The sequence below is a fragment of the Octopus bimaculoides genome, chromosome 14, assembly GCF_001194135.2.
Source record: "Octopus bimaculoides isolate UCB-OBI-ISO-001 chromosome 14, ASM119413v2, whole genome shotgun sequence".
In the NCBI taxonomy this organism is placed as follows: domain Eukaryota; kingdom Metazoa; phylum Mollusca; class Cephalopoda; order Octopoda; family Octopodidae; genus Octopus; species Octopus bimaculoides.
Window position 1 is genome coordinate 43477724 of NC_068994.1, and position 17312 is coordinate 43495035.

Sequence of the window (17312 nt, forward strand, 5' to 3'; positions counted from 1 at the left end):
TATATATATATATATATATATATATATATATATATATATATATATATTTCATACATATATTTCATACATATATTCGGTGACCTGAGGCACATATTCACTTACACAAAATTTGTTTGTATGCATTTATTTTTTATCTGTCTACATTTTCCTGGTTTTGTCCATTCTTTCTCACCCTCATTTATTGCGTCAAGCTATGAACCCACTCTATCTCATGCCTTCCCTTTTTCCTCCCTCACTCTCTCTCTCTCTCATGCACTTGTGCATGCACACACACACACACACAAACAGATTTCTTATATTTATCTTTTGCAGCCAATTTAATCTACCTTCTGAGTCACAGTGATTCATCCTTACAATTCTCAATATTGCAGGGCTGAGCTTTGACAGAATGATCAATGAGGTAGCCATTTCAAATCTTGCTCATAACTGAGAAATTTTTCTTTATTTTCTTTCTTTATTAATCTTTTCCCTGAAACAGAAATACTTAGGAAAAGTTGCCTCAGACACACAGCACAACATCTCTAAACCTATTATATTTTTTGTAAGAATATTTGGTTAAGCTATATTCCAAACACCATTGTAATGATGACAAAGTTAGTTTTTCCTTTTCTAAATCCAATCCCTTCGTATTCTTGTTTATTTCCACAATAATTCAAAGCATAAAAGCTATGTCTTTCATTAGAGATATAAAAGGTATGCCCCACCTTTCTCTGTCCCTTTATATATATATATATATATATATATATATATATATATATATACTTGGAAATGGATGTGTGGTGTTCAATCATATAATAATATAAATAATATATATATATATATATATATATATATGTGCATATATACATACCTGTATGTATATATTCACATATATATGTATATACATATGCATATATAGATACAGGACAGCATAAAATGTAAACAACATGAAATATGAAATACGAAAACCTGGAATACGAACTTTTTTTGCGAACAATGAAAAAAACAAATGGAAAACAAGACAAGTAACATAAAGAACACCCCTTCATCAGCTGTCAGCTGTTTTTCTACTCCTCATTTCAAGCAAATCTTTCTCTCACTTTTTCTCTCTTTCTGTAGTGCGGTTAGTCTAGAAAAGTGATTCTTAAAGTGGATTCCAAGGAACCTTGCTATACTGTGGAAAATTTTTAGCTTCATGAAATAAGATGACTTTTAAAAAAATTTAAGATTTCATTTTGTAAAGCAATAGTATTCACTGGTTTCTAAATAAGCTAATATGATTTTTTATTTTTTTAATGTGAATATCTGAAATAATTTTTTATTTCATCTAGTGTCATATTAGAATTAGGATGATCAGAGTTCTTTGCAAAATACAGGAACAGGTTCTGTGACTTTTCTGAAAATCTTTTAAGAACTCTATGAGAAAATATGCATGTGAGTAGGTCTACTGGGGTGGGTTGTACCCATGGTTTTCAGAAGCCTGCTTAGACTACCACAATCAATGCTGCTAATGTTCCTCTTGAATGGCTGTTATCAGCTTTATCATCCTTCTCATTCTCCTCATCCTCCTCATCATCATCATCATTTAACATCCGTTTTCCATGCTGGATAATTAAGATAGTAGAATATTATTATATTATTTTGATAATTATCATTTATTATAATATTATTCTGTGAATTAAGATAGTAGAACTGGTAGAATGCTTGGCAGCAGTTTTTTTCTTTAAGTTCTGAGTTCAAGCTCTGCTGAGGTCAACTTTGCTTTTCATCCTTTTAGGGTCAATAAATTAAGTAACAGTTGAACATTGGAGCTAATGTATGCAACTTACTCCCTTTCATGAACTTATTGGCCTTGTGTCAAAATTTCAAATCAATATTATTTTGATAATTCCAGCAAGTAGTATAAGACAATATTTGGCATGTTTCAGTTTCATTAAACCTCTTCAGTGAAGCAAAGATGTAACTGTGCTTGCTAAAGTAGTCATGAGAGAATCATTAAGCAATTATACTGTGCCATGAAGTTAGGACTCCACTGAGGGAAGATGGAGCACTTTTCAGAATTTTTCCCAAAGTCTGTCTGTAAACAATGAGATAATCTTTAACAAGATAAGCTAAATCATATTGTTTATCTCCATCATCTCAGACTTATATCCTTTCACTAATGGCTGAGATACTGATTAAAAGATTATGTTGTTGTGTGTCAGTGTATTTTTTTTTTTTAATTTACTTATTATCTTAGCTGTTTTGTGCTTTGTGTAGTTTTGTGTGTGTCTAACTTAAACAGCAGTGTAGAAGGGTGCAAATAACATATGTAAATGCTTACAAATACACTTGTGCATGTGTGTGTGTATCTGTAAGTGTATATAGATAGAGAGATAGATAGATAGATAGATAGATAGATAGATAGATAGATAGATAGATAGATAGATAGATAGATTGACAGAGAGGATGGGGAGAGAGAGGGGGAAATGAGGAAGAGGGATGGATAAATTATATAGGGGTGAATAAGGCAATGTTACTGCTGCCTGAAACCAGTTTAATGATGTTTATTGAGGCAAGATAAATTTCAATGATAACTTCCTACTTGCTAAGTATACTAACTATCTTATAGACAAAACAAGAATAATGGTGATACAAAGGGGGAAAGATAGAGGTGGCAAAGAAATGGAGAGGCAGGAGAGAGAGAGAGAGAGAGACTGATGTAGAGTGGGGGGAAGTGAAGAGGAACAAAAATGTGACAGAACCAGATGATGTGTGACAAAATGAATTGAAAGAGAGAGTGGAGGAAATGTTGAGATACAGATACGGATTAGATTGCATGAAGTAGGGTAAGAAGTTAAGAGAAAGGAAGAGAGAGAGAGAGAGAGAAAGAGAAAGAAGGAGAGCAAAAGAGGGAGAGAGAGAAAAAGAGGGTAAGAAAATAAAAGAGTGAGAAAAAGGAGAGAGAAGTGAGAAAGCTGTTCAGCTCTTATCTAGCATTTCAATGGCGTTCTACCCTTGACCATTTTATTATTTTGTATAACACCAAACTATATATTGATCAATGTCTTCTTCCCCTTTAAGACCATAATAATTGGTTTGAAGAAGATTTACTGCTATTTCTTGCAGGTTTTCACAACCAGGTAGAGGCTCCCTTCTTGTTTCAAACTAATGGAATACAAACAAGAGAGAATGTGGTACAGTGGCAGGAATACACTACCAAAAGAAAGAAATGTAAAGGCTTCAGTTTTCCTGGTGTTTTATCAGATACTGGACAATTATTCAATCCTTTATGGTAAAATAATATGTTAACTGAAGGTGAATGGCTTCGTGGTTAAGGTGTGAGAATCAAGATCATGAGGTTATGGTTTCCATTCCTAGCCCAGGTGCGACACTGTGTTCTTGAACAAAACACCACATTACTCCGGTCTACACTGGACAAAATGAGTGTCAATAACAGCTTGGGGTTGACCCTGTAAGGGATTAGCATCACATTAAGGTAGGAGGAGGATGGTACTGTACTCTTCTGGTCATTTCTAGACCATGGAAATGGAGACCAGGATAATATCACCCAAAATAGAACAAAAAATAAAAAATGAAGATAACATGTGTTCTTGTAGGGTCATGACAGATCCAGGACTTAAGAAGAAGGATGTTGACTAAAATCAATTTTCCATCAGCAGATCTGAATATATTTATTCACTACAGTGAACAATTCTTAAATGAATCGGACTTAAAAGGTTTTTACAAGACCCAAACATGGATTATCATAGGATATATTACAATAACACAATTTTCTTTCTGGCAGCACTGACACCAAACCAGTAATATCAGAAAAAAACTTGCATTTATCTAGTTTACTTTAGTGAGGCTAACATATATTACTTTGTCTTTCTTTGAATATGTTTCCTTTCACACACACACACACACACACACACACTCTTTTACACACACGTACTTTTCCATTATGGTTTGTCAACTTTGGAGGTCCTGATTCTTGTGATTATCTCCCCTTTTCAAGTGGAGCTAGAAAATCTCGGTGAATCAAGAATCTATGTTGTATGGTATTTAATATACCTATATTTGTCTATACACACACACACATACAGATATGTATATATATATATATATATATATATAAACACACCACACATTCATTGCTTGGAGATGCATTATGTATTTCATAAATATACCTAGTTAAAGTATCATAAATGCATGAAACCATTAGTAGCTCTTTCAGTTGTATATTAAATTGATAGTTATCTCTCACAAAATAGAGTACATTTTTTGCTGATTCTACCTATATTGGATCTATAAACTGTGCGTATGTGTGTGCGTGTATGTACACACACATTTACACACAAAACCCATTCACAAGGCTTTGGTTACCCACGGCTTATATTACAAGTAACTTGCCAAGGTGCCACACAGTGACTTGTTTTTATGACTGGGGAAGAACTTTCTCAACCATGTAGCCATATCTAACAGAATTTGTGAAGGCAGATTTTTCTCCAACCAGATGCATTCCCTTTCACCAATCCTCATTTGTTTCCAACCCATGCCACCATGGAATATGGATGTTAAATGATGATGATGATGAAGATGATGACCAAAATGATGAAATTATATTCTGATTATATATAATGGTTTCAATGTTTAGCACAAGGCCAGTACTTTCAGGTAAGTGGATAAGTTGATTGCATCGACCCCAGTATTCAACTGGTACTTATTTTATTGACTCCGAAAGGATAATAGGCAAAGTCGACCTCAACAGAGTTTGAATTCAGATCATACAGACAGATGAAATGCAGCTATGCATTTTGCCCAATGTGTTAATGATTCTGTCAGCTTGTCACCTTTCACTGATCATATATACAATTACCATTTTAGAATATATGTTACTGAAGAAATCTAAGCTTGAAACATGTCCCTAGCTTTTTTTATAGTTGTCCCTAAGAACAAGGTCTATTCCAGTCTACAATGTCTTTATTTCCTTGTACAAATTTGGTTGCTTGATGTTATTGGAGTTAGCTCTCTTGCTTGTTGTTTAGGATTTTAAATTACGCCAGAGGGAGTTTTTTTATCTACTAATTGCATGCTTTAATCTCAGTTAATTATAGTCTTATGACTCTCTGTATTATGTACATGAGATTCTACTGTGTATGTTGTCTATTTTGTATGCATATCACATCTCTTAAAGTAGTTTCCCTTGTTTCCCTATAACCAACCATAAAACAACTGGAAGCACCACTAATAGACTTTCTTGAGGGCACAGCAGGGAAATGCCTGCACTACAATATGAACCTTTGACACTTGAGATTTTAGTGTGATACTTTATCCAGTTAGTCATTTCATCTCTACTACTTCTTTGTTATACATACTAAATGATTTGCAGAATTCTTCATTCTAAGAATTGTCTCTTGACTCAGCCTCTCCCCTTGGTTTGTAACTCACAGAGTGTGGGGTTGGGTGAAGAAGAGATTAATACTGTTTGCATGTTTATCTTCTTTTCATTAGCTTCCAATACTGTCTATCAGTCTCTAATTATATTTCTCCCTCCAGCCTACACCCTTTCTCTCTTCTTCCTCTCTTATGTTTCTCTGTATCCTCTTATAATATTATATTTCTCTTTCTTACCTTTTCTTTCTTTCTCTCTCTCTCTCTCACTGTCTTTATTTATCTCTTCATTTCTTTTTCTCTTTCTCCTTTTCTCCACCCACTTTCTCCCCCACCTCTCTCTCTTTCTTCCTCACTGTCTTCCTCTCTCATTAAATACTGTTGATGAAAACTAATGGAGGTCTACCATCAAACTAATCTATTTTATCTAAGAATATGTCAATGATAATTAGCCACAATTCCCATAAGAAGTTTTAAGTTTCCATAAGAAAAATCCTCATAAAAACAGTCATAGAGCTTTTATTACCTGCCATAACAATCAAGACCCCCTGATATGGAGGCAGTTTACAATGAGGAAATTACTCTAATTACTATAATTCCTCAAATGCTTCATTGATCTGCCCAGTATGGAAGGTCAACAGTGGTTAAAAGCATTGATAGTTTCTATGGTGTGCTCTTTTCATCCTCACACCACCACACTTCTCTGCCTATTACTAATCATTACTGGAATGTGTTCAGAGTTTAGGAGCTTATTCTATATTTCATAGAATGAAGAAATTGAGTAGAATTTCTCTTTCTGTATTGAAATATCTGTCTATATAGCATATACTTATAAATATATAAACCACTATAATGATTATTCAGTAATACCATCTGCATAGAAAACAATAGTTATGTTAATATTGGTATATGTAATGTTGCAAGCATTGAAGAGTCTAATTAGAAATTGCTTATGTAAGGAACTTGTCTTTCAGCAAGTATGTTGAAGTGTATGCTTTGCTGAAGAGGTTTAACAAGGCTCAAATATACTTGGAGTTGTTTCCCATATTGCAAATATTTATAAGGCATATAGCATATATTTATAAATATATAAACCACTATAATAGTTATTCAGTAATGCCACCTGCATGGACACAATAGTTAAGTTGATATTGACTTATGTAATCTAGCAAGCATTAAAAAGTCTAATTAGAAATTGCTTACGTAGAGAAATTGTTTTTTAGCAAGTATGTTGCAGTCTATACTTTGCAGAAGCGATTTAATAAGGATTAGATACATCTGGAATTATTTTCTATATTTGTTGAAATGGTCAAAATATTTCATTTTTGTATTTGGTTTACAAGATTCTCGACGTGATCTTGTGTGGTTGAAATAGTTTTTGTTCTTTTCTAGAAGGGTCGTTATGCTAATAATAAACACACAAGCTGGTTCTATTTCACTTCTTTTATTATTCATCAATTCATTAATATGCAACCAATTAACTAACTGATTGGTGATTACTGTTTCAGTCCATCAATCACTCATGTAGCTTTATCAAAGACTTTTCATCACCATTCAATGATTTCATGCATGACATCATTTTCTCTCTGCATAAGTATATTTCCTTATTGCGCTTGTTATACTTACTACATTAAATATGTTAATACCAACACAATGATAACCTGTATTGTCTTTGGAAGGATATAAGCTTAAAATAAGCTGGAGGGACACCTCTTAAAATTTAGTTCCACAGCTTCCAGTTTAAGGAAATGTACTGCCCCAGGCTACTTTTCCTTACAGCTAAATAGACTCAAGCAATCCATCAAAATAAGGAGTCTGTTATCTCTGGCTCATCAGGTAATTAGTTACAGCTTCTCTTGATTTTTTTCTATTAAAATTATAAAAGATTTTCTTTAGCCTGATGGCCATATCTCTAACTTACTTCTTATATATTCTTATTAAAATTTCAGCAGACTCATGCCATTTGAACATGGCTGATGCCAGTGCTGCCTGACAGGCACCTGTGCCAGTGACATGTAAAATGCACCATTTGAGTATGGCCAATACCAGTGCCACCTGACTGGCACATAAAAAGCACCATTCAAGCATAACAGATGCCAGTGCAACTTGACTGGCTCTTGTGCTGGTGGCATGCAAAAGCACCCACTACATTCTTGAAGTGGTTGGCTTTAGGAAGGGCATGCAGCTGTAGAAACCTTGCCAAATCAGATTGGAGTCTGGTGCAGCCTCCCGGCTTGCCAGTTTTCAGTCAAACCGTCCAACCGATGCCAGCATAAATTTCGACGTTAAACAACGATGATAATAATGATGAAGTAACAAAGTAACACAAAGGCTGTTGTTTCTGCTAAACATTAATAAAAATATACATATACTCATATTTTGAGTTCTATTTTTCCTGTTTGAGTCACCATAACTAACTTCTTATTTCACTAGCTTTCATTGCATTCCTCATAAATTCATTGCTATAAATTCATCACGTAAAATTTGGTACACTAAATTCATTCACTGATAATTTTATCACAAAGAATTGATACATCACTGGTAAATTCTCCATCATACATTTTATCTGCAGAATAAATACACCACTAAGCATTATTTAAAGTTTTAATTCATAGAGTAAATAAGGCGCACTTCTTTAACAATGAAAAAGAAATTTATTTGAAGCCAAAAAATTTCCCTCCTACAATCTCAGAAATTTTTAGAAATCTTTTAAAAAAAAGGCATAATCATGAAACTAAATAATAATCAAACAGTATATCTCTACTGCAGAAATTCCATAACCCAAAAAGAAGGATAAAGATAACGCTCTGAGAATTCAACGCAGCATCAATGAATGTCAAAATTGCAAAATACTGGATTTATTTAAGAGCCATTGCTTACAATTTGTCTTTTTTAAAATGCTTCTTCTTTCTTCTTATTTCATATAGTGTTATCTTTTATTTTATTGAATTTCCATTTTTACTTACTTTTTTCGCTATAATATTTTTGAAGAGTATTTTTTTTTTTTTACTTTTTTGGTTTTTTTGGGTTTTTTTCATGTATATATTGAGAAAATTTGAGATTAATAATTTTGTTTTTGAATGTTCTTTCCATTGCTAATGCAACATATTTACTTAATAAATATAAAATTTTTCGATAATGTTTTGCAATATATATTTACTCTACAGCTAAAAAGTATGATAATAAATTTACCAATAATTTCATGTAGCATGATGATGAACTTACCAAAGATGGCATTAACTTTTGACAAAATTACCATGGTTAAAATTACAGACTATGTATTTACAATAATGTAATTATTTGTGATAAGTTATATGATGACCTATCATTGGGCTAGTGTTTCACTCTATGGAGGCAAATCTTCCTTTGATAGGAAGATATTTATCTCCCTTTGATAATTTCCCCAGAAGACATGGTATTCAAGAGCTTAAAGCACTAGATATTCATAAATCATCTCTCCATCTACATAATCTACTATTTCTGTAAGAGCTACACAAGTAGAATACTCAGACATGCCTACCCCACACCAGTGAGTCCTGTCAGAAATAAGGGTAAAGGGCAAGGGTAATGATTCCCTTCAGTCATGAATGACCATGGGATTGCATCTAGAAAGTTCCCCTGCAAGGCACAAGTCCAGGCAAGGTTGTTTACGGAAGACCAGCAGCTTCCCCTCCCCATGCCACCGATGTTATCCAAGGTGTTACCATCAGCAAATAGACCAGCTGGATCCCCAAGCAAGATCAATTGGTGCTATGGTCATTCTCCAACAATTTCACATATGATTTATCCTTTATTTCCTGCTCATCTCTACACAGAATGAGACCAAATCTAGCCAGTTTAAACATAAAACAGGTAGAATATTTTGGTCGGATATGGCTGGTTGAAATGCTAAAGGGTTAAAGGCAATTTCACTGGAGTGAAAAACTTGTACATTCTGTGATGTAGATACAACAAGGCAAATAGAAGCCATGTCTAAATAAGCCTAGTTCTTTGCAGTTCTAAGTAAAATACTAATTTGGTGACTGGTGTGAATATGATCATTCAAACTGCATTAAAGTCAAGATCTTTTATCTCTTGTTTTTACATTAAAGTCAAGATCTTCTGTCTCTTATTTTTGTTTCAGTTATTGGACTGCAACTATACCTTGAAGGATTTAGTCAAATGAATCAACCTCAGTACTTATTTCTAAGTCTACTACTTATTCTGTCAGACTTGTTCTGCCCACTAGCTTAGAGAGATGTAAACAAACTAACATTGGCTGTCAAGTAGTGGTGTGGGACACTAAGTCACACACACACATGCGCACACACATACACTAGCGATTTTCTTTCTCCGCCTTCCCTTCTTTGGACTTTTTCTATATTTCTGATGAAGAGCTCCACTCGAAACATGAAATCCTCTTTCTTTTCTTTCCTTTCCTGCGTGTCCAATAAGACTGTACTTATTCCACGTACTCGCGTTGTTGTTGTTGTTGTTGTTGTTGTTTTTTGTTGATTTTTCTTGCTTGTTTATGTTTGGATTGACTATATATATATATATATATATGTATATATATATATATATATATATATATATATATATATACATAGAGAGAGAGAGAGAGAGAGAGAGAGAAATAGATAGATATGTAGGTTTATATATATATATACAACAGGCTTCTTCAGTTTCCATCGACCAAATTTACTCATATGATACTAGTTGTTGAAGACGTAGGCCCAAGTTGCTGTGCAGTGGCACTGAAATCAAAACAACATAGCTGCAAATGAAGCTTCTTAATGACACAGCCATGCCTGGACTTATAGTTATAAATCATTATTTTTAAATAATTTCTTCCTTGGGCCTTCATTAGTTCATTAGTCAGGACATGTTTAAAATAAAAGACAAGAGACAATATATTTTTAATCTTTAATCTCATTCATTAAAATTCTCCTATTTCACTCTGAGTAAATAAAATTGAAGACATACCTGGTATTTCTTCATAATGTTTTGTTGCATCATCTATTCGCCATCCATTTTCACTGTCTCTTCGACTGCCTCCTCTTCTGCTAATTGTAGCTGTGCTATTAATTTCTCTAGCACCATCTTGATCAGAGGCTTGAGCTATATGTGGTGGTCTGCTCTCCTGTGGAAACAATACCTTTTTCATGTAAATTATGTAAGTTGGAATGATAAGGAGAAACACACACACACATATATGACAGGCTTCTTTCAGTTTCCGTCAACCAAATTCACTCACAAGGCTTTGGTCGGCCTGAGGCTATAGGAGAAGACACTTGCCCAAGGTGCTATGCAGTATGACTGAACCCGGAACCATACGGTTGGTAAGCAAGCTACTTACCACAGAGCCACTCCTGCATATATTTCACTAGACTTCACAATTACCTTCCATATTCAACTTATGTGAGGTATCATGTATTCAGTGTTAGCCTATCAACTTATTACACTGTAGATATGTATTTCTTGCTTTAAGCAGAACAAATGACAAAAATAATTTTAAATTACTGACTGAAAATTTAGAAGGCCAAAATGTGTTCGTTGCTCCTCATGTCTATTCAAAAAATATTGTTCTTCAGGAACTTTTGTGGTGAATGTGAATAATAATACTTCTTATGTACATTTGTAGCTTTTGCATGGAATGTGTCAAGTATGTTATAAATGCACAGCTTTTGCATGAGCTAAACCTGTTATCCCTTGAAAACCTTTGGAAAATATATGTAACCTGTTTGTAAGATCATGTACACATGTGTAAATATGCCTATATTTTGGTAGTCTTAAATACATATATACATTCACAACATTTCTAGGATTAGGGAGAGTACTCATTGTAAAAAATATAACATAATGTAGAAATACAAGTGAGTCACTAAACTACAACATATTGCCCAATTTAAAAGTAATCAAACCTGTATAATATTTTAGGAATGGTAAATATAATTTCCATATTTTCTTGTTAATTTGGCATTTTTATTTACATCCTCATATACTCATTAGCAACTTTCATCATGAAGACATTTTCCAACAATACCTCCAATTGGAAAAATTGAATATTCATGTGCACAAGCAAAAATGTAATTATCACAAAGTTTAGTGAAACATCACCCATTATTATTGATGACTCAGGTACTCTAGTATATATAAATATAAATATATGCATGTATATATGTATATACATACATATATATGTATTTGTGTCTGTGTGCGTGTGTGTGTGTCTGTGTGTGTATATATATGTGTGTATATATATGTATGCATATGTATATATATATATATATATATGCATGTATATATGTATGTATTTATGTATGTATATATGTATGTATGTGTGTGTATGTATATATATATATATATATATATATATATATATATATATATATATATATATGTATGTGTATGTATATGCATATATATGCATGTATATACATATACATACATACATACATATACTTAATCAGGATGAAATTTGGAATTAAAAAGACAGGTATGCTTATCAGAAAAAAGGCAAAGTAGTGTCATCTGATGATGTAGAAGCACCCAACAGTGAGAGAATAAAGGATGTTGAGGGACATGGATATGAGCATCTGGGTATTTTGGAGCATGACAAAATCAGAGAGACTGAGATGAAGGAAAGCTTTGGGTAAGAGTACCAAAGAAGAATCAAATTAACCATGGAGGGTAGATCCAATGGAAAGAACAAGATCAGACTGATGAATATATGGTCTGTCTCTTTAATGGGGTATAGAGCAGGATTTTTAGATGGACAAAGAACAAACTTGAGGAAATGGATAGAAAAACTAGGAAAGTGATGACAATTGAAACCTTAAAAGTGATTTCGATTAGACTGTATATGCCTATAAAGAAGGGAGGAAGCAGTCTCATAGGATGCAAGATATGTGTTGTAAATGAGGAAAATAATCTGAGATGGTATATCAAGCAACAGATTGAACTTTTGGCTGTTGCTGTTAGAAATAACATGATACCAAGTGAAAATGTAACACAATCAAAAGTATTTAAGAAACAAGATGGAGAATAAAGATTGATCAACTTGAAAATGAAAATGATGCATGGACAATATGACAGAAATGGAAGGGGAGAGACAATGCCAATAACTGGAGGTGGTAAAGTAAAAGTGATTTCAAAAGATGTACTGAGGCACTGATTTGCAGCACTCAGGAACAAGCTCTGAGAACTAATTACCCCAAGTTCCAAATAAATAATGGGTCAATAAAAAAAATCCCATCCATGTACTAGAGCCAATGGTAGTGATTAATCCCCTGCCACCAAGGTTACTAGCCTTGTGCCTAAAATTAGAAATAATTTTTTTAGAGACAACAGGCCAAAAAACCAAGGTCCAAAAATATTGTTTATGGCCAGTATTATGAAAATAAAAAGAGATTATACAATGAAGTTCCTGATTTTGAATAAATTGATATTTCATGAGAAAGAAGAGGAATCTATAACACTTTGAGAATTTATACTCTTCCAGTGGTGTAGCTAAATAGTTAAAATGTGTACCACCAAGGGTGATCTTTGGTGTGTCCCCATCCCACCCCCACTTTCTCAGGCCACAAAGCCCATATGGGCTCAAATGTATTACATCCATAAAAACGTTACCCAGGGTGAATTGCTTCCCATTTTGCATCCCTACTAGCTGTGCTGCTGTCCTCTTCATCTAAACAAGAAAAACTTAGCCTTTTAGTTCAAAAGAATCCCCATTTCAGATGAAAGGATGGTTTCACAGGGTCCAATTCCTCTTCTGAACTTACCCAAATTCACAAACTTCCTTACATTTACCAATGATAACTTACCTGTGTTGGTACTGGATGTCTTCGAGTAAGAGTGGCTATCGTCCAGTCACTAGGTAATTCAACCACTGAGTAAAACGGTGCTGCTGCAGGATTGTTTTCACTGGTACTTTCTTCTGGGACTCTTAGTAATGTTGTAGGGCTACTAGCTTGATATATTAAATGCTTTGCATCAGGGTTAGTCTCATTCAGCTGATTCAGTCTTTGATCTCGAACCCTATTTGAGACATTTATATATCGAACTATACATACTGTAGCAGACACTACAAGAATTATTGAGAATATTACAGCTACAACTATTATTATTATTGATAAGTTTACATCATTTACTTTTTTGGACTGAGCCTGAACATTTGTCATTAATAAGGAGCTGTTACTGACAGTCAATGTCAAAGATAAAGTAGTCATTGCCGACAGAGATGGTATGCCACTATCATTTACTGCTACAACAAGTCTATATATTGCTGCATCATTTGGATAAACTTTACGTGAGAAGAGCAATACTCCAGAGTAAGGTTTCACCATGAACAACTGCTGTTCATTTCCTTCAAGTATTTGGTAATGAAGGAAAGCATTGCTTCCACTGTCTTTATCAGAAGCCTTTAGAACTGTGATTTCATTATCACTTTGTGGATGGTAGTGAACATCAAAGCTGAAAGGGTTAACTGTTGGAAAGTTAAAATATGGAGCATTATCATTTTTGTCCATTACTTCAACAATAACATCTACTGTGTCATTCAGTGGTGGTGTACCATTGTCTTTGGCAAGTACATGGAACTGGTAATGTTTTTGTTTTTCATAATCCAATAACTTTGTTGTTGTAATAAACCCAGCATTATTAATCTGAAACACTGGATCCTGTTTATTCTTACTCAGAATAGAGAATTCCAGTTGACCCCCAGGTCCCACATCTAGGTCAGTGGCTGTGACAAAGCCAACAGGATAGTTAGCTTTTTCATTCTCATAGACCAGGAATTTATAAGCTTTTTTACTGAATTGTGGTCGGACATCGTTAATGTCTTTTACTTGGATAAAGAAATGATTTTTTACCATCACTGAAAATAGGCCTTTATCCCGGCAGAAAACATCAATTTTATAATGATCAGTTGTCTCTCTATCAACAGGCTGTTTAATCACAATTTTATACTCTTTGGGGTTTAATTTTCTCAGTTCAAAATTGTTATGTTTTAGATGGCATTGAACATCTCCATTCTGTCCAACATCTTTATCAACAACTATAACATAAGCAATGAAACTCCCAACAGGAATCCCTTCAGAAATGGTAACTGTATTCTTTATAAAGCTAGGAGCAAAACTAATGAGTATTTTTGGTGGAGTGTTGTATTGGTTCATGAACTTTACATTAACAATAGCACTAGAAACTAATGGAATTTCTCCATTATCTTCTGCTGCAATAATCAATTTATAGTGTTCTTTTTTCTCTGAAGTGAAATTTTCATTCAGAAAAATATCTCCTGTTTCATGATTAATTTTAAATAACTTTACATCAGGCTTCAACTTGTAAGTAATTTTGCCATTCTTTCCAGCATCTTTATCTGTTGCATGCAATGTTATAATGGGCAATGAGGGCTTATGTGTATTTTTTACAGAAACATTATAGACTCCTTTCGAGAAATATGGCCAGTTGTCATTGACATCAATCACTGATATTTTAATGATTAAAACAGATTGTTTGGGTGGTGTGCCTCCATCAGTTGCTACAACTTCCAGTGTGTAAGATTCTTGAGTTTCTCTGTCTAGTTCTCCTTCCAAGACAATTTCAATTATGTCAGCACCAACTTCCCTCTTTTGCACGAAGAGACCAAAATGATGATCAGATTGTTTTCTTAATGTATATGTCACTTGATTATTTGGGCTTTCAATATCTCCATCTATTGCATTAGGAATTGCTATTTTTCTTCCTTTTCCATCAGTCTCGGTAAAATTTAGGTTCGTTTCATTACTTGGAAATGTTGGCTGATGATCATTAATATCTTTAATTAATACTTTGATCTTTAAGATCTTCTTAAATGATTCCCCTTGCTGAACTGCTACATTTAACAGTTGAAAACATTCTGTATTCTTGCTACAGAGATTCTCAACATCAAGAGATGCAGTGGTATAGAGTTTCCCTGCTCTGGTTATATTGAATAATGATGGAGTATCTACCATAGTCTGTTGTAACTGGTTGAATGCAATTGGACCTAGGTTTTCAGTATCAAGTTCATTGGCAATATTAGAATCTGCTGCAATATCTCCAACGTAACTCGCAGAAGGTTTTTCTTCTTCAATGCTGTATGTAAGATCTATAGTTGCAGAACAACACCAAATAAATATTAAGAATATTTCAAAGGCAAACAACCAGATTTTACTAGACATAACTATTGGAATTACCAAAGTTTACCTGAAACAAAAGAGAAAAAATAATTTTATAACATGGGTAATAATAATAATAAAAATATTGCATTTGAAACAACAAATTGGATAGCACTTCTCATGTAAATAATTATACTTTCAAACTGGCACACAACCACAAGTTTGCAATGTGGTGTAAAGTCATTTGACTCTGGGAATGGTGATAGAAAAAGAAAATTAATGCCTGTACAGATTCAAACTCAAGACATAAAAATGAGTGAACATAATACCACAAGGCATTTTGTCTAGGAGACAAATAATTCTATCATTTGCTATCCTTCTCTTTAAGTAAAAAAGTCAAAAGTCTGACACTGCTATACAAGTTGAGTTTTATTATGAAGAAGTATGATTTTATTTTGGTAAAATGAGGAATTTATGGAATTGAGGAAAACGCTGTACCATATTATATTGACACTCCATCATTTATGACCATAAGGATTCTGGTTGATCCAAGCAACTGAACAGTCTGCTTATGAAATTAACATGCAAGTGGCTGAGCGTTCCACAATGTATACCCTTAACATAGCTCTGAGGGTGTTTTAGCATGACACAGAATGTGACAAGGTTAGCCTTTTGGAAAAAGGTACTACTCGCTTTTACTAGATGAGTGAACTGGAGCAAAATAAAATAAAGTGCCTTGCTCAAGGACACAACACACCACCAGGAATCAAATTCATGACCTTATGACCATGAGCTGAATACCCTAAACATTAAGGCACGTGCATTAAGCACTTGACTGAAATAAGTACTAGAGTTTGATGAGATCAGCTGAAACCTTTTGAAGCCATTGCTCCAGTGTGACCACAATCTACTGTCTGAAAGCAATAAAAAGAACATATAGGGTGGAGTTTCACACAGTTCTGCCTACTAAATTTCATTCACAATACATTAGCCAACCAATTTAGTCTATGGTAGCAGACACACATCCAAGGAGCCCTGCAGTCAAACTAAACCCAAAACTTTGCATTTATGAAGCAAAATTCTTAACCATACAGCCATACTTGCTCACAAATTATCTCAGTTATTAGAACCTCTGTTATTAATCTCAATAATTCTCCATAAATTATGAAAAACAAATACAGTATCAATGACATATGATTGGATTAATTTAAATATTATTTTGAAATGGTATAAAAAGATGAAGACATGTAAGAAGATTAAGGATATTAACTGAACTAAAGAGGTTTCAAAATAAAATCTGAAGCAGCTTCGAATTTATACTGCGTCAATGATTTTATTCTGCAGTAGAGTTATGTCTTACAATAAAAGAAAATTTTCTTTCAAAAATGAAGTCATTACATGCTTTCTATACAGATATGCACAGTTGCAGTCACACTTTTGCATACACACACAGACAAACACACACATGTGTATGTGTGTGTGTGTATGTGTGTGTGTGTATGCGTGTGTGTGTATGTGTGTGTGTGTATGTGTGTGTGTGTGTGAATAAATATACATACAAACATACATACATATATACATATGTACACTGCCATCACGCATAACCATACTCTGTTAAACCACACACAGACACACACACACACACACACACACACACACACACACGTGGATTAACTCTATATTTTCTCTCTAATCATTATGAGGATTCTGAGAGATTATAAGCAATGTGTCATTTATATATATATATATATATATACGCACACATATATGGATAGATATATATATATATATATATATATATATATATGTATATATATATATATATATGTGTGTGTGTGT

General features: G+C 33.6%; 1 protein-coding gene across 1 annotated transcript in view; it reads right to left on the reverse strand.

Annotated features, from left to right (window-relative positions):
• LOC106868240 (protocadherin beta-4) overlaps nucleotides 1-17312 on the reverse strand; it is a 116448-nt gene that overhangs the window by 16994 nt on the left and 82142 nt on the right. The window contains exons 2-3 of the mRNA XM_014913406.2: nucleotides 13161-15561; nucleotides 10321-10477 (exon numbers count right to left, since the gene is read on the reverse strand). Coding sequence (XP_014768892.1) covers nucleotides 10321-10477; nucleotides 13161-15536 — 2533 coding nt within the window. The 5' untranslated portion in view covers nucleotides 15537-15561. The remainder of the gene's footprint in view (nucleotides 1-10320; nucleotides 10478-13160; nucleotides 15562-17312) is intronic.